This window comes from Oncorhynchus mykiss, chromosome 9 (assembly GCF_013265735.2).
Source record: "Oncorhynchus mykiss isolate Arlee chromosome 9, USDA_OmykA_1.1, whole genome shotgun sequence".
In the NCBI taxonomy this organism is placed as follows: Eukaryota; Metazoa; Chordata; class Actinopteri; order Salmoniformes; family Salmonidae; genus Oncorhynchus; species Oncorhynchus mykiss.
The window spans coordinates 23,813,092-23,832,307 of NC_048573.1; the positions used below are offsets into that span (position 1 = coordinate 23,813,092).

General features: G+C 43.5%; 1 protein-coding gene across 2 annotated transcripts; it reads right to left on the reverse strand.

Moving 5' to 3' along the window:
• Nucleotides 1-3,728: 3,728 nt before the first annotated feature.
• Nucleotides 3,729-12,162, reverse strand: LOC110533007 (5-hydroxytryptamine receptor 3A-like). Of its 2 annotated transcripts, none has more exons than XM_021617141.2 (8): nt 11,976-12,162; nt 10,923-10,967; nt 9,155-9,264; nt 7,957-8,129; nt 7,651-7,808; nt 7,330-7,540; nt 4,459-4,617; nt 3,729-4,300 (listed from the first exon to the last, which is right to left on the reverse strand). In XM_021617141.2, the coding sequence occupies exons 1-8, from the start codon at nt 12,120-12,122 to the stop codon at nt 4,023-4,025; spliced, it is 1,281 nt and encodes a 426-aa protein (XP_021472816.1). In that variant the 5' UTR covers nt 12,123-12,162; the 3' UTR covers nt 3,729-4,022. The 2 variants fall into 2 exon arrangements, with proteins under 2 accessions (XP_021472816.1, XP_036845174.1); XM_036989279.1 differs by having other exon boundaries at nt 3,729-4,333.
• Between the last annotated feature and the right edge of the window lie 7,054 nt (nt 12,163-19,216).

Below are 19,216 nucleotides of genomic sequence, written 5' to 3' on the forward strand. Positions count from 1 at the left end.
AATTAACAGTAGCCTCATGAGGATTACATTCAAATGCAAAACAAAATCATACAGTATTTTATATGAACTCCCATGATAGATAGGATTTACCATGTAAGATATTTGATTTCTAAAAATCATATGGATGTTAACTCTATCAGTGAAAATATAGCATAACATGTCCTTTAGACAGATCACTGGCTCTACTTACAAAAAGTAAAAAGTACGACAATAGTTAATTGTAAAAAATCTGACCTTTGAATTGCAGCCTTGTTTCTTGGTAAACATATAGACGCATCAGAAAAGACAACGTAGTCTCCAAGCATTTTGTATTATTCTGTACGTAAATCTGAGACACTCCATTTAGTGTGATATATTACGTTTCAAATGATCTGTATTAATTTGTGGATGTCCATCAGTTCACACATATGCTGAGCACTTGTTGGCTGCTTTTCCTTCACTCTGCGGTCTGACTCACCCCAAACCATCTAAATTTGGTTGAGGTCGGGGCACTGTGGAGGCCAGGTCATCTGATGCAGCACTCCATCACTCTCCTTCTTGGTAAAATAGCCCTTACACAGTCTGGAGGTGTGTTGGGTCATTGTCCTGTTGAAAAACAAATGATAGTCCCACTAAGCCCAAACCAGACGGGATGGCGTATCACTGCAGAATGTGGTGGTAGCCATGCTGGTTAAGTGTGCCTTGAATTCTAAATAAATCACAGACAGTGTCACTAGCAAAGCAGCCCCACACCATAACACCTCCTCCTCCATGCCTCACGGTGGGAAATACACATGCGGAGATCATCCGCTCACCCACAACACATCTCACAATGAAAAAACAGTTAGACCCAAAAATCTCCAACTTGGACTCCAGACCAAAGGACACATTTCCACTGATCTAATGTCCATTGCTCGTGTTTTTTGGCCCAAGCAATTCTCTTCTTCTTAATGGTGTTCTTTACTGTTTTTTTTGCATTAATTCGACCATGAAGGCTTGATTCACACAGTCTCCTCTGAATAGTTGATGTTGAGATGTGTCTGTTACTTGAACTCTGTGAAGCATTTATTTGGGCTGCATTTTCTGAGGCTGGTAACTGTAATGAACTTATCCTCTGCAGCAGAGGTAACTCTGCATCTTCCTTTCCTGTGGTGGTCCTCATGAGAGCCAGTTTCATCCTAGCGCTTGATGGTTTTTGCAACTGCACTTGAAGAAACTTTCAAAGTTCTTGACATTTTTTGTATTGACTGACCTTCATGTCTTAAAGTCATGATGGACTGTCGTTTCTCTTTGTTTATTTGATCTGTTCTTGCCATAATATGGACTTAGTCTTTTACTTAATAGGGATATCTTCTGTATATCCCCCTACCTTGTCACAACACAACTGATTGGCTCAAACTCCACAAATGAACTTTTAACAAGGCACATCTGTTAATTGAAATGCATTCCAGGTGACTACCTCATGAAGCTGGTTGAGAGTTTGCAAAGCTCTCATCAAGGCAAAGGGTGGCTTTTTGAAGAATCTCAAATCTCAAATATATTTTGATTTGTTTAACACTTTGTTGGTTACTACATTATTCAATATGTGCTATTCTACCATCAAGAAAAATGAGTAGGTGTTCTTGGTAGTGTATATGTCAAAGCATTATGGTTATGGGAAGGGTTAGCTAAACGAGTCAAGGTTATGGTTAGGGGAAAGGTTAGCTAACATGCTAAGTAGTTGCAAAGTGGAAAAAATGCTAAAGTTGTCCGTGATGAGATTTGAATACGTGACCTTTGGGTTACTAGACATTTGCGTTATACACTTACCCATCCACCCTGACCAATCGCACTCCTGTCATTTTTTGCCTTAAATAACCTTATATCTTATGTAACCATACCAGTCGTAAAATATTATACTAATTTGAGTACCATGTGATCTCTAGTCTGAGACCCGTCTGGAAGAGATCAGGGAAGGTCATCATCAGGTCAACACCTGTATCCTCAGCACTGCAGAAGGAGAAAGAAACACTAAGCCTCCTTCAATGGTAAGAGAGGGACAACTTTTAGTACTGGGAGAACATGTGTCTTACTAGTGCTCATGGAGGTTGTGTATGAAGCGTAGTAACCCCAACATGTTCTCAGGGTAGGGCTTCTTTTTGTTATCAAGTTTCTGGATCAGTTCAGATGCCAGCAGCGAACGCAAAACAAAATCTGTAAATGGCGTACCTCCTCAGTATTAAAGCCTTCTACGCACTCTTCCAGGGGATATCCCACTCTATTGTGTTAGTGTTTCCATATACTGTACAGATTTAAATATACACTGGGTGGTTCGGGCCCTGAATGCTGATTGGCTGACAGCTGTGGTATATCAGACCGTATACCATGGGTATGACAAAACATTTCTTGTTACTGCTCTAATTACATTAGTAACCAGTTTATAATAGCAATAAGGCATCGTGCCTAAGAACAGCCCTTAGCCGTGGTAAATTGGCCATATAACACACCCCCTTGTGCATTATTTCTTACATACACATTGAGTGTACACATTAGGAGCACCTGCCTAATATTGAGTTGCACCCCCTTTTGCCCCCAGAACTGCCTCAATTCATAGGGTCATGGATTCGACAATGTGTCGAAAGCGTTCCACAGGAATACTGGCCCATGTTGACTCCAATGCTTCCCACAGTAGTGTCAAGTTGGCTGAATAACCTTTAAGTGGTGAACCATTCTTGGAACACACAGGAAACTGTTGAGTGTAAAAAACCCAGCAGCGTTGCAGTTCTTGACACACTCAAACCGGTGTGCCTGGCACCTACTACCATACCCCGTTTTAAAGGCCCTTAAATCTTTTATCTTGCCCATTCACCCTCTGAATGGCACACATACACAATCCATGTCTTAATTGTCTCAAGGCTTAAAAATCCTTCTTTAAACTGTCTTCTCCCCTTCATCAACACTGATTGAAGGGGATTGACATCAATAAGGGATCATAGCTTTCACCTGGTCAGTCTGTCATGGAAAGAGCAGGTGTTCCTAATGTTTTGTACACTCAGTGTAATGTTAAGGTAAATGATAAAAAATGACATCTGTCTCACCTTTGATCTCCACTGATAGAAGGCTCTCTCCATAGCACATTGCTCCAGAGCTTGTATGCTGCAGTTGCTTGACTGGTTCCCCTACTGACGTCAAATTCCATTGTTTCAGAAAGCCAAACATCCAGAACTTTCAAAAAGTACTTCACAAACCGTTTGTTTAAAATTAATATTGTTACTTTTTTTTTTTTGCGATAATATGTTCATAAATAGAGTGAAAAAAGAGTGCTATGGTACCTAGTGAAGGGTTTCCTTCTCCATGACCCCTTGTTTCATATATACTTCCTTTAACACCCCTGATGAGTTTGTGGTTTGAACTCAAACAAATGCTTACACACCGAGACACACACACACATTATAATAACGTTGCATCTATTATAAAGCATGTAAAGATACATATTCTACCAAATATTTAAATAAACCGTGTATTTTACGAAAGGATAAAAGGAACATTTTTTATATTTTGTATAGTGTTCTGAATATTTATTCATGAACAGAAGAATGTGCTATAAAAAATTGTGTTACAGTTAGGTTTAGTAACCCACAGATTGTGGACAAAATGTCCTAAATGTAGAATAAAGGTTGTTTTCTTGATATCATGGGAAAAAGTGTATGTTAAGCACTACTTTGGTTTAGGGGGATTTATTTTGTTATGAAAGACAGTGAACACATGAGCAAAGCAAACTAGCAGTTTATTTACTATCTGTAAACTCAACCACAAAGTAATATCATGAAGGACAACTCTACGGATACAGACACCATGTACAACCAATTTGAAGGAAGAAGAAGATCACATGGGTCAAGTAACGTAAAAATGTAGGGTCAAGTAACGTAAAAATGTAAGGTCAAACACAAGGCATGTGAGTATGGCTAAATGCTAAATACATATTCTAGAATATAGGCAGATAGCAGACGGGGGACCTCGAGCACCAAGACGTATGATCTACACACACCGTATAAAGTGCAAAACTAATGAAGCCACTGATGATAAGTGAATACCAGAAAACCAATGGTGGTGATGAGATAAAGGCAAAAGTAAGCCTGGTCAATTTGTCGGCCCACTCTCTCCCAGTACCCAGGCTTTTTCTTGTCACATCTCACGCTAGCAAAAAAACATTTCTGCCGTATGTTCCGCACCTCTAGGATCCGCTGCAGTAGGCGGGGATTGCTCAGCCAGTCTCCATTAAGGTCCTTGTTTGGAATGTCCTCAACCTTCACCAGGCTGATCTCAGCATCTCTCTGAGACTCTAGGAGGACAATGGGAGGTTTTGTAGCAAGTACTAGAAACATAAGGAAAGATCTTGAGCATCATGAACAATCCCCTTCCTCCCCTCCTAGAATCAACATGGCGTTTACCCAAGAATGAACACTCTTATGAGGATGACAAAACAACGAGAGATTTCACCTCTTTGGCAGTCGGTCTCTTCCGGAGTCTCCTCACAGGTCTTAGAAGAGGTCTGGATGTCGTGATCAACCCTGCTGTCCATATCAATCAGGAAGCTCACCAGCATGGTCTCCAGGAGACTGAGGCCCGTGAGGGCAAAGATTACGATGCAGTAAAGAGCTGGAGATGGAGGACAAATTATGTGAAGATGAGATGAAGACTTCACATTGTACATTTCCTATCCTTAATAACACAATTGCAGGTTTATTGTGGGCTTGTGTTTAACAGTGTTGCATGATACTCTGCGCAGCAGGCTTATGTTATCATAAACCGATAGAGATGTGTTCCTATAATCACGTAACTGCTTGACATGTTCTTTTTATCAACAAAATGTCAACTGTGGCCCCAGATGACCAGACCAGACCATTTACGGTACAAAATAACATGAAGTGCTAAAAGCTTAGCCATGATCAAACAGTTCATTAGAAAACATTAGCCTTGCAAAACAGTTTTAGCTTAGCTAGGATCTATTGGTCATTGTCCACTGTTGTGCTATCACAGACTGGAACATGTTCCGGGATTCCTCCGATGGAGTACACCACACTGGCTTTATCAATAAGTGTATCAAGGACGTTGTCCCCACAGTGACTGTACTAACATACCCCAACCAGAAGCCATGGATTACAGGCAACATTCGCACTGAGCTAACGTGTAGAGCTGCCGCTTTCAAGGTGCAGGACTCTAACCCGGAAGCTTATAAGAAATCCTGCTATGCCCTCCGACGAACCATAAAACAAGTAAAGCGTCAATACAGGGCTAAGATTGAATCCTACTACACCGGCTCCGACGCTCGTCTTATGTGGCAGGGCTTGCAAACTATTATAGACACAAAGGGAAGCACAGCCGTGAGCTGCCCAGTGACATGAGCCTACCAGACAAACTAAATCACTTCTATGCTCGCTTCGAGGCAAGCAACACTGAGGCATGCATGAGAGCATCAGCTGTTCTGGACGACTGTGTGATCACGTAGCCCACGTGAGTAAGACCTTTAAACAGGTCATCATTCACAATGCCGCAGGCCGAGACGGATTACCAGGACGTATGCTCCGGGCATGTGCTGACCAACTGGCAAGAGTCTTCACTGACATTATCAACATGTCCCTGATTGAGTCTGTAATACCAACATGTTTCAAGCAGACCACCATAGTCCCTGTGCCCAAGAACATGAAGGCAACCTGCTTAAATGATTACAGACCCGTAGCACTCACGTCCGTAGCCATGGAGTGCTTTGAAAGGCTGGTAATGGCTCACATCAACACCATTATCCCAGAAACCCTAGACCCACTCCAATTTGCATACCGCCCAAACAGATGACGCAATCTCTATTTCACTCCACACTGCCCTTTACCACCATGACAAAAGGAACATCTATGTGAGAATGCTATTCATTGACTACAACTCAGTGTTCAACACCATAGTACCCTCAAAGCTCATCACTAAGCTAAGGATCCTGGGACTAAACACTTCCCTCTGCAACTGGATCCTGTTCTTTCTGACAGTCCACCCACAGGTGGTGAGGGTAGGTAGCAACACATCTGCCGCGCTGATCCTCAACACTGGAACCCCCCAGGGGTGCGTGCTCAGTCCCCTCCTGTACTCCCTGTTCACCCACGACTGCATGGCCTGGCACGACTCCAACACCATCATTAAGTTTGCAGACCACACAACAGTGTGATCACCGACAACAGCGAGACAGCCTATAGGGAGGAGGTCAGAGACCTGGCCGGCTGGTGCCAGAATAACAACCTAATCCTCAAAGTAACCAAGACTAAGGAGATGATTGTGGATTACAGGAAAAGGAGGACCGAGCACGCCCCCATTCTCATCGACGGGGCTGTAGTGGAGCAGGTTCCTTGGTGTCCACATCTCCAACAAACTAGAACGGTCCAACCACACCAAGACAGTCGTGAAGAGGGTACGACAAAACCTATTCCCCCTCAGGAAACTAAAAAGATTTGGCATTGGTCCTCAGATCCTCAAAAGGTTCTACAGCTGCAACATCAAGATCATCTTGACTGGTTGCATCACTGCCTGGTACAGCATTTGCTCAGCCTCCGATCGCAAGGCACTACAGAGGGTAGTGCGTACGGCCCAGTACATCACTGGGGCTAAGCTGCCTGCCATCCAGGACCTCTACACCAGGCGGTGTCAGAGGAAGACCCTAAAAATTGTCAAAGACCTCAGCCACCCCAGTCATAGACTGTTCTCTCTACTACCGCATGGCAAGTGGTACCGGAGTGCCAAGTCTAGGACAAAATGGCTTCTCAACAGTTTCTACCCTCAAGCCATAAGACTCCTGAACAGGTAATCAAATGGCTACCCGGACTATTTGCATTGTGTGCAAATTCATGTACATACTACCTCAATTGGCCGGACCAACCAGCGCCTCCGCACATTGGCTAACCGAGCTAGCTGCATTGTGTCCCGCCACCCACCAACCCCTCTTTTACGCTACTGCTACTCTCTGTTTATCATATATGCATAGTCACTTTAACCATATCTACATGTACATACTACCTCAGTCAGCCCGACTAACCGGCGTCTGTATGTAGCCTCGCTATTGTTATAGCCTCGCTACTGTATATAGCCTCGCTATTGTATATAGCCTCGCTACTGTTATTTTTCACTGTCTTTTTACTGTGGTTTTTATTTCTTTACTTACCTATTGTTCACCTAATACCTTTTTTGCGCTGTTGGTTAGAGCCTGTAAGTAATAATTTCCCTGTAACGTCTACACCTGTTGTATTCGGCGCATGTGACAAATAAACTTTGATTTGGAGAGGTAGATGGATTGAGATTTGACATGGTACGATTGGTAGTTAATATTATTACCTATGAGTGGCAGGTCATCTGCTGTGGAAGGCAGGATGTCATTGAGAATCAGCAGTAAGACAGAGATGGACAAGAGTATGGTCACTTTGTAGCCCAGCTTTTCCCCCTTAGCCTCATCAATGAAAAAGGAGGCCAAGTCCAGGATGAGGAAAAACAAGAGTGGTAGTAGGAGGTTGATCACATATAAAAGGGGCCTTCTTCGTATGCTGATCTGTGAGGAAAATAGTAACTTACTGGATTTAACATTGTTTTTTGAGAATGATCAAATACCATGAGAGAACACATTCCTGTTCAAGTTCTTGCTCTCTCTGATTTGCATACCTTGTAGACCAGCTTGTCCCAAACAATGTTGTTGTCGTAGATGAGCTTTTCCATGGACAACCTAATGCCCAGGAAGTCCCATTCCCCCAATGTAACCATGACCTTCTCGGAAAATTGGCTCATGATAATGCTGTTGGAGAAGGGCCCCAACTTTATACCTATCAGTAAAAAGATGAAAGAAAATCAATTATACCTCCTGCGTGTGTGTGTGTGTGTGCGTGTGTGTGTGTGTGTGTGTGTGTGTGTGTGTGTGTGTGTGTGTGTGTGTGTGTGTGTGTGTGTGTGTACGTGTACGTGTACGTGTACCTTTTAGCATAAAGGAAATAAAGGTAATGCTGCAGTTCTGGGTGTCAAAGGGGAACTTAAAAAGATTCATCTTGCAGGTGGTGGTCAACCGGCGGCTTTCTGTCACATAGGCCATGCCAGAGTGGGCCACCTCTGTGTAGGGGCTCAATGTGATACTGCCTGTATCAGAAATGCTGAGGGTGCAGACAACAGTGTATCAGTATTCAGCTTCAGTTAGAGTTGACTTATTTTAAAGAGACATACTGTCATTAAATAATGATTTCTTTGCTAACATTTCATCATGGAGCAACATATTTAGTTTAAATTCACTTGCCATTAGATATCAGACTGCAGGTCAGGCCCATTGTGTTTTTCATTAAAAGCAAACAAGGCATCGCTCTCCCCTAGCTGAGTAAACTCTACTCTGTCCATATGCAGTATACATCTCTGTGGAGTTGAGTTGCGATGGGTGTCGGCGGAGTGTACCACCGGCTACATTGAGTTGCTATCAGTCGATACTGTGGTCCTTTCTTTGTTTGCTGAAATCCATACTTTTTAATATAACTCCTCAAATACAATCATCTTTCTCCTTTCTGTTGCTCTAAGATGGCGACTCAGTGCAAATGCACATGTGCAAATCAATCAAATCTCAGCCTACAATTAAAGTTGAATGAAAAATTATGGATTTCAGCAAACAAAGAAAGGAGCACAGTTACACAGGACGAACATCGGTACACAGTAAGGGTTTAACAATTGACATTTTTATAAGTATCGTCTGATAGCGACTCGATGTCGTCACAGGACACTCCAGATATGTGTGGACTGAAATGACTTTACTCAGCTACGCACTCCTAGACAATGAGACATATTTGCCGTTTTTAAGACGCTTATGAAGAGAGCAGATTCTAGTAGGAAACACATCCGTTCTAATTGCTATGAGTGAAAACAGCCTTTTCATAGAAGTACCTGTAATCTATGGTATATCTTGTCCCTGAAACAGTGTGCTAAACACACACAGAGAAATGGGGTTCTCACACCCAATGCTCATGCCCATTGTCAAGGATGTTTCGGATTTGTTATTGAACCTCTTGTCAAACACGCACTATTTTTGACATTCACTAGAGTACTCTACACTTCGATTACTTTTGACATCATGGCATTGTAAGCGTGTGCAAATGATGTCAATAATTTCAACATCCCTATGATGAATGGTACTCACTCCTCTAAGATCATTACATCTGGTATCCACAGCATGTCTCTGGGAACTGCTACGCTCTCAATCCCACACCAGTCATTGGGTTCCCACGATATCAGTTCATTCTCCCAGCCCTGTAAAAAAACATGGGAGTGAAGAGACTCATGGGTGAACAAAACCACAATCTATTTTTGAGTCATTACAGACCAAGGTAAAAGCTAAACCTATGTGTTTTTATTAAAACATGAGATAACACTGCAGTGAATGGATGGTGTTATTGGTCAAGAGTGTAATTGAGTCATGAGGAACCAATTACATTCATATGTGCGGCAGGGTAGCCTAGTGGTTAGAGCGTTGGACTAGTAACCGGAAGGTTGCAAGTTCAAACCCCCGAGCTGACAAGGTACAAATCTGTTGTTCTGCCCCTGTTCTGCAGTTAACCCACTGTTCCTAGGCCGTCATTGAAAATAAGAATTTGTTCTTAACTGACTTGCCTAGTTAAATAAAGGTAAAATATAAAAAAATTCATATCGATGATGAATGGTTCTTGTGTCTGATTAGTATTCAATATCAAACATGAGGAGAGCAAGAGGTCAAATGAGACGAAGACATTCACAGCCTTTTAGAGATGGATTGACGTTATATCAATATAATCTATAGTTACTGGGCAATTCCATGGTAAAGGAATTACGCTGAGGCTCATATCTTTCGCTTTAAAATCTATGCCAAACAAAAACCAATGATCGCAAAGTTAAACAAACCATACAACTCTATGTTAAAAGTAGTCCTTGTGTAATAATCGAATGTGTCATCCAGACAGACACTCAAAGTCGATCGCTGTCCATGGTGCTGAAATTGCAGCTGCATGCCTATCAAATCGATGATAGGCTTTCTATGGTGCCAGGGCTTTGCTTTAGCTTATGGATAAATGTTTATTAGTAGGTCTGTTTGGTCGCAATTTTCTCAGGTTAAGCCTAACATTTCAAGAAGCTATACACGGTGTCACAATGCTGCATTTTTAGACCGCTGGCTGTAATGGATTTAGACCGCTGGCTGTAATGGATTTAGACCGCTGGCTGTAATGGATTTAGACCGCTGGCTGTAATGGATTTAGACCGCTGGCTGTAATGGATTTAGACTGCTGGCTGTAATGGATTTAGACCACTGGCAATAATGGATTTACTTTTTGAGTAATTAAAGTTGGGAATTCAAACAGTGCAGATTATTATTATTTTGCATCAAAAATGAATTTGACAATCAGCTACCAATGGATTTGGTAGCTGTCCTGTATAGGCTAACTGAACCTGCATTACATGAGCCGTCCTCGCGCTTTCTCCCAGCTTGGATAAAGAGTTGTTGTTTGTAAAAAAAACAGTCTATTAATGCCAAATAATACAGTCAGTCCACTCTCAAAACACTAGCTTACTAGAGATTGTTTCATTATGCAGTATACTATCAATAGCTACAGTATATACTGTCTTTAGGTGCTATTTATACTTTTTCTTCTTCTCAGAAATCCTCCTTTTTATGTGTGCAAATTTGTGTCCACGGCTTGTAGGGTCTAGGTTGCGGGTCAGCCTGTTGTCTATACTGTGTATTGCCAACCCATACAGTCTTTCCTGAGACATTTTGGAATTGTATGTCCATTGCACTGCAAACAATTGAAATTTAGTCTTGATCCTTGAATGATGCTTGCCAAGATATAGCAGAGACAAGAGACTGTTAATATTGCAGCCACACAACTCAAACACCTGTTCAAAAAAGAAAACATGATGAACTGTACTGTACTTACCATTGAGATCATCACATGGGAGGTGAAGGTTTGGGACTTCTCATTCTGCAAACAATCAGAAATGAAAGGATGTCACAGAGACAACACTGGATGGAGTGTGTGGTAGTGCATGCAGTGCATATTGTGTATTTACTTACACAGATATCATTCAGTGCACTGTATTACAAAGTACTGAAATCAGTTTAGTACTAGTCACTTTAACATACCAGTTAAATGTAACTAAATGTAATCCATGGAATCCCCAAAAGTAATTATTTATCATGAGAGAGCTATAAACAATAACTAGTAATGCTGCATACTCGAAGAAAGGTTACAATCTCACCTTTCTGGTAAAAATAGTTATACATTGCTGAGGTGTAGCCACTTTTGAGGACACAAGCTCAAGTACACAGTACAAATATGATACAAATTTGAAATATTTTATATGATGTATTTCCTATTCAACAAAACTGTATGAATAAGGCTCAAAATGACATATGCTTTCTAAATATAGTGTGATAAAATTATAAAAGGGCTAACTATAAGATTTCACCTTCCTTATAACTGTAAAATACATATTTCTATGTTTTAGTGTTAGAGAAAATGTGCATATTTTCGAAAGGTCTCTTGATCAAAACTTTTACCCCCATCGCTGTGAATGTCTCACAGAGCTCTATCTTGGCTTCCTGAACTCATTAGGAACTCGCCTTTCACCTCACATATATTGTCCATGACAAGCAGAAAGGTTTTTTTTGTTTTAACATTTAACATTGTTTTAGAGCACGGACTTGCTGATTGGTCTGTTCTAGAAATTGATCTCCAAATGTGGTACAGTGATGAAACCACTCTCTTCTGCTGCGCTACGATGTAAGGATTGCAGACATGTGCTTTGTCAGTGGCTGTGACACACGGACAGTCGGAAGAGCGAATGAAATGGTAGATGTTTATTAACATACAGGACAAAGGATGCATGAACGTATCAGTCAGTGGTCAATCCACAAGGAATATGAAACAACAGACAGTATTGAAAGTTAGATCTGAATCTGTAAACTGCAGGGAGCTAAAAACACTTACCACATCCAAAATACCATATAGATAAGTGTCCACCATAACCGGCGTAGGTGTTGTCCAGTTCCACACCGGCCGCACATTTGATAAACTCTCACTTTTCTGTGACAAACCCAGGTGATCTAGAAGACGATGATAGGAACAATTGCTCATACTTGAGACGCCACCTGCTAAGGAGATGAGGTCCCATATTAGACATTATGCCGGTACCATAATAATGTCTACAGCTAACGAATGTCTACAGGTCTCAAGCAAGGTTACTCATCATGCGGAAAATGGCTAATTGAACCACCTTGAGAACTCACCCATCAGAGCCAGTGAAAACAGAAGCCACAGAGCGATCATCATTGCTGTGTGTACAGGCTCACAGAGTGGGGTCCAAGTGGCAGGGCTGCGTTTTTTATTTGTGTGTGAGTGTATTGCTAGTGCGCATGACTCAGTCAACACCATCATTTTTCATTACTTTTGTCAGGGGAACAGAGCAATAAAAAATATCCATTCTGGTTAAAATGTGTAGTTCCCCCTATTGCCTAGGGTAAAGCTCCAGTACTGAACGACAAAGATTGGATTCAGTGAGGGTCTGCTCCTAACCTAGAGCTGAGATGAGCAGCTTGTGATCAGTAGCCTCATCTCACCTCATGTTTAACACCACTGCGTTTGTGGTTTGATATAAGAGAGAAGAATATGTGCGTTAGAAAATTGTATTACAGAGAAGTTTAATTAACCCATAGATTGCAGACAAAATGTCATAAATGTAGAATAAAGGTTGTTTTCTTTATATCACAGGGGAAAAAGTGTATGTTAAGCACTACTTGGGTCAAATCATCTGCCCACTCTCTCCCATTACCCAGGCTTCTTCTTGTCACATCGGTCAATTTCCAACCTTACATTCTTCAGCCAAATTGGTTTTCAAACAGCAAAATAATTTTTTAAGTTAAAAAAGAAATCCAATCTGGTTTTCGTGCCTGCCACGGCACAGAGACAGCCTCAGTTAAAGTTGTAAATGGTCTTAGAGCCAACACAGATGGTAAACAGCTCTCTGTCCTTGGATTTATTAAGTGCTGCATTCGACACTATTGACCAAGATGTCCTTCTGGACAGACTGGAGAGGTGTGTTGGCCTCTCTGGTCCAGTTCTAAATTGGTTTAGGACCTATTTAACCGTTCAAGAGTTTTTTTTGTCACTCTTGTTGAACTTAACTCAGAGAAAATAGATATCACACGTGCCTTTCCACAAGGTTTGATTTTGGGTCCGGTTTATATACTGTATATTACACCTTGGCAGCGTTATCAGAAAGCACAGCGTTGATTTGTACTGCTATGCAGAAGATTCACAACTTTACATTTCCATGTCACCAGATGATTTTAGCTCCACATAAATTATTAGACTATATTAGTCAGAGATTTAAATACTTGGATGGCTCACAACTTCCTCCAGCTAAATTAAGACAAGGTCATTATTATTGGAGCCAAAGCACAGAGAGAGAACCTGGCAGCACATTTTAATTCACGGGCAATAAAGATAAACACCAGGTAAAAAGCCTAGGTGTCATTTTAGATTCTGAACTCAATTTCAAATCACACATTGGGAATGAGACCAAAATAGCTTTTTACCACCTGAGGAACATTGCCAATGTGCAGCCATTTCTCTCTCAGGCTGATACAGAGAGACTCATCCATGCTTTTACTACAAGCAGGCTTGACTACTGCAATGCTCTCCTATCTGGTCTACCCAAGAAAGCCAGTCGTCAACCGTAAAACATACAGAATGCCGCAGCACGGGTGTTGACCAAGACCAGACGGAGAGCACACATTACACTGGTTTTAAAGTCTCTGCACTGTCTGCCTGTGAGTTTTAGAATTAGTTTGACGATTATTCTATTGGTTTGTAAATCAATCCACGATTGTGCACCCCAATACATAAGACATGCTTTTGAGTTATGTCCCACGTAGGTCCTCTGGCACAGGCCTTTTAGCTATCCCAAAGCCTAGTGGAGATGCAGCCTGTAGTTACTATACCCCCAGCCTCTGGAATAGCCTGCCAGAGAACCTGAGGGGGGCTGAAACTGTGCACACATTTTAACTAAGATCTTAAAACGCATCTTTTTAGCTTTGTTTTTCCTTAAGGTACTTTTTCAGTCATTACGTTTTTATTGTTATTCTTTTGTTTTTTTTAATCCTCATATTTCTGTTTTTTTATTAATTAATTTATATTTATGTTTTTCCTTGTTTATTTTATTTTATTTTTTATTTCACCTTTATTTAACCAGGTAGGCTAGTTGAGAACAAGTTCTCATTTGCAAGATAAAGCGTAGCAATTCAACACATACAACAACACAGAGTTACACATGGAATAAACAAAACATACAGTCAATAATACAGTAAAACAAAAGAAAACAAAAAGCCTATATACAGTGAGTGCAAATGAGGTAAGTTAAGGAAATAAATAGGCCATGGTGGCGAAGTAATTACAATATAGCAATTAAACACTGGAATGGTAGATCGGCAGAAGATTAATGTGCAAGTAGAGATACTGGGGTGCAAAGGAGCAAAATAAATAAATAAATAAATACCAGGATGAGGTAGGTAGATAGATGGGCTGTTTACAGATGGGCTATGTACAGGTGCAGTGATCTATGAGCTGCTCTGACAGCTGGTGCTTAAAGCTAGTGAGGGAGATGTGAGTCTCCAGCTTCAGAGATTTTTGCAATTCGTTCCAGTCATGGGCAGCAGAGAACTGGATGGAAAGACGACCAAAGGAGGAATTGGCTTTGGGGGTGACCAGTGAGATATACCTGCTGGAGCGCGTGCTACGAGTGGGTGCTGCTATGGTGACCAGTGAGCTGAGATAAGGCGGGGCTTTACCGAGCAGAGAATTTGGAGATAACCTGTAGCCAGTGGGTTTGGCGGCGATTATGAAGCGAGGGCCAACCAACGAGAGCATACAGGTCGCAATGGTGGGTAGTGTATGGGGCGTTGCATTCATGTCTGAAATGTTCTATATAAATGCAGCTTTGATTTGATCTCACGTTATCAAAGAACCATTTCTGCCGTGCTGTACATCCAGGATCCGCTGCAGCAGGCGGGGGTTTCTTTCAAGGTCCTTCTTGTTTGGAATGTCCTCAACCTTCACCAGACTGTTCTCAGCATCTCTCTCAGGTACTAGAAATGAAATGGGAGGTTTTGTAGAAAGTATTGCAAACACAAGGAATTTTTTAGTTGACAAGACAAAATAAAATACACAAACTGTCACGCCCTGGTCTTAGTACTTTGTGTTTTCTTTATTATTTTGGTTAGGCCAGGGTGTGACATGGGTTTATTATGTGGTGTGTTTTGTCTTGGGATTTTTGTAGGTATTGGGATTGTGGCTTAGTGGGGTTATCTAGTATAGTCTATGGCTGTCTGGAGTGGTTCTCAATCAGAGGCAGGTGTTTATTGTTGTCTCTGATTGGGAACCATATTTTGGCAGCCATATTCTTTGAGTGTTTCGTGGGTGATTGTTCCTGTCTCTGTGTTTGTTTGCACCAGATAAGGCTGTTTAGGTTTTCACGTTACGTTTCTTGTTTTGTATTGTTCGTGTTTATTCGTTTATTAAACATGTATCAAAATTACCACGCTGTATTTTGGTCCGATCCTTGCTACACCTCCTCTTCAGAGGAGGAGATAGAAGAAAACCGTAACAGAATCATCCACCACAAAAGGACCAAGCGGCGTGGTGACAGGCAGTGGCAGCAGGAGCAACAAGGTCTGGATTATACGACTTGGGAGGAAATAGACAGGTGGGCGGTCGACCCAGGGAGAGTGCCGGAGCCCACCTGGGATTCGCTGGAGCAGTGCGAGGAAGGTTATAGGAGAATGAAGTTGGAGAGACGAACACGGCGGCGTGGAAACCAGAACCAGAGCCGGTGTTGGAGGTGAGCGAAGCAGAGACTGTGAAGGAGTTAATGGGGAAATTGGAGGAGAGAGTTATGAGGGAGTTGCTGTGTTGATGGCACCTGGGTCAGCGCTCCATACTCGCCTTGAGGTGCGTGTTAGTCGGCTGGTGAAGATTGTGCCAGCCTCACGCACCAGGCCTCCTGTGCACCTCCCTAGCCTTGCACATCCTGTGCCAGCCCTGCTCTCAAGATCTCCAGTACGCCTTCACGGTCCGGTCCATCCTGTGCCACCTCCACACACCAGCCCTCCGGTGGCAGCTCCCTGCCCCAGGCTTCCTGTGCGTGTTCTCGGCCCAGTACCACCAGTGCCAGCACCACGCACCAGGCCTTCAGTGCGCTTCGCCTGTCCAGCGCTGCCAGAGCTTTCCTTCTCTCTAGCGCTGCCGGAGTCTCCCGCCTGTTTAGCGCTGTCAGAGCCTTCCTCCTCTCCAGCGCTGCCGGAGTCTCCCGCCTGTTTAGCTCTGCCAGAGCCTTCCTCCTCTACAGCGCTGCCGGAGTCTCCCACCTGTTCAGCGCTGCCAGAGCTGCCAGTCTGTAAAGAGCAGCCAGAACTGTCAGTCTGCAAGGAGCTGCCAGTCTGCAAGGAGCTCCCAGTCTGCAAGGAGCTGCCAGTCTGCAAGGAGCTGCCAGTCTGCAAGGAGCTGCCAGTCTGCAAGGAGCTGCCAGTCTGCAAGGAGCTGCCAGTTTGCAAGGAGCCGCCAGTGCTGCCAGTCTGCATGGAGCAGCCAGAGCCGCCAGTCAGCATGGAGCAGCCAGAGCCGCCAGTCATCATGGAGCAGCCAGAGCCGCCAGTCTGCATGGAGCAGCCAGAGCTGCCAGTCTGCATGGAGCAGCCAGAGCCGCCAGTCTGCATGGAGCAGCCAGAGCCACCAGTCTGCATGGAGCAGCCAGAGCCGACAGTCTGCATGGAGCAGCCAGAGCCACCAGTCTGCATGGAGCAGCCAGAGCCGCCAGTCTGCATGGAGCAGCCAGAGCCGCCAGTCTGCATGGAGCAGCCAGAGCCGCCAGTCTGCATGGAGCAGCCAGAGCCGCCAGTCTGCATGGAGCAGCCAGAGCCGCCAGTCTGCATGGAGCAGCCAGAGCCGCCAGTCTGCATGGAGCAGCCAGAGCCGCCAGTCTGCATGGAGCAGCCAGAGCCGCCAGTCAGCATGGAGCAGCCAAAGCCGCCAGATCCGCCATTCAGCCAGGATCCGCCAGAACTGCCAGTCAGCCAGGATCTGCCAGAACCACCAGTCAGCCTGGATCTGCCAGTTCCATTAACCTGCCTGAGCTTCCTCTCAGAACTGAGCTTCCTCTGAGTCCTGAGCTTCCCCTCAGTACTGAGCTACCCCTCAGTCCCGAGCTACCCCTCAGTCCCGAGCTGCCCCTCAGTCCCGAGCTGCCCCTCAGTCCAGTGGGGTCCTTGGTGAGGGTTACTAGGCCAAGGTCGGCGGCGAGGGTCGCCAATCAAAGGACGCGATGCAAATGGACTAAGACTTTGTTGGAGTGGGGTCCACGTCCCGCGCCGGAGCCGCCACCGTGGACAGACGTCCACCCGGACCCTCCCCTATGGGTTTAGGTGTGCGGCCGGGAGTCCGCACCTTGGGGGGGGTTCTGTCACGCCCTGGTCTTAGTATTTTGTGTGTTCTTTATTATTTTGGTTAGGCCAGGGTGTGACATGAGTTTATTATATTTATTAGAGCGGATACGATGAAGTACCCTTCTTAGGAGATTGTCTGTCCTCGTCCTAGGCTGAGTTCTCAACTGCAGCTGATAACCGCGACGACTAGGATGTAATGACTTCTTCTTTGGGGAATAATAGTTCAAAGTTCATACCATTCTGCCATAATCAGTTTGCACTGTATTCTGGCTGGTCTAGTCGAAATTCACAATTCTAACGTGGCAATCGTCACCTCCACGTTATCTTGTCTCGTAAATTTCGTTAGGTTGTAGTTGAAATTAGCCCTTTTAAATGTACGGACAGCAGTCCTCACGTCATCAGGAACTAAGGTTGACTTCCGTCAACAGGCTTTTGCACTGGGGAGAGAAGGGCGTGTTTCATAGTTCTCAACCAATGTCTGTTCACTTGGGTGTGGCCACTGACTGGGCCTAAGTTATACTATGAAACAATTATCTTATTTAGGAGGCTAAAATTACATTTAATATTTTCACAAATAGTTTCATATTTAAACATTTCAATGGCACAACAATTCCATGTGAATCTGATACCTAGAATGTGTAGACTTTCCTATATCCAATTTATGTCGTCCTATCATCAGATATAATGTCCCAGACAACAACTGATCTGACATAATATTCTTTAAGTACCAACAGACACTTTCAACTGGTTGAGAAAGGGAAATAATGTTCCATTCCCCAACCTTTTGATGTTACCATACTTTCTCTGTGGTGACAAAGGGCTTTCCAAGAGTCCATTCTGTGGAGTCATAAACCTCACCCAACAGGGCAACATCATGAAGGTGCTTAGGGTCATTGTCCTGTTGGAAGGGGAAGCTTTGCCCCAGTCTGAGGTCCTGAACACTCTGGAGCAGGTTTTCATCAAGGATCTCTCTGTACTTTGTGCCGTTCATCTTTGCCTCGATCCTGACTACTCTCCACCATGCCACCATTGTGCTTCACCATAGGGATGGTGCCAGATTCCCTCCAGAAACTTGGCATTCAGACCAAATAGTTTAATTTTGGTTCAGACCAGAGAATCTTTAGGTGCCTTTTGGCAAACTCCAAGTGGGCTGTCATGTGCCTTTTACTGAGGAGTGGCTTCTGCCTGGCCACTCTACAATAAAGACCTGCAGAGATGGTTGTCCTTCTGGAAGGTTCTCCCATCTCCACAGAGGAACTCTGAAGCACTGTCAGATTGAGCATTGGGTTCTTGGTCACCTCCCTGACCAAGGCCCTTCTTCACCGATTGCTCAGTTTGGCCGTGTGGCCAGCTCTAGGAAGAGTCTTGGTGGTTCCAAACTTCTTCAATTTAAGAATGATGGAGGCCACTGTGTTCTTGGGGAACTTCAATGCTGCAGAATCTTTTTAATACCCTTCCCCAGACACTATCCTGTCGCGGAGCACTACGGACAATTATTTTGACCTCATGGCTTGGTTTTTGCTCTGACATGCACTATCAACTGTGGGACCTTAAATATACAGGTGTTTGCCTTTCCAAATCATGTCCAATCATTTGAATCTACCACAGGTGGAATCCGATCAAGTTGTAAAAACATCAAAGGTGATCAGTGAAAACAAGATGCACCGGAACTCAATTTCGAGTGTCATAGCAAAGGGTCGGAATACTTATGTAAATGTGATATTACTTTTAAAA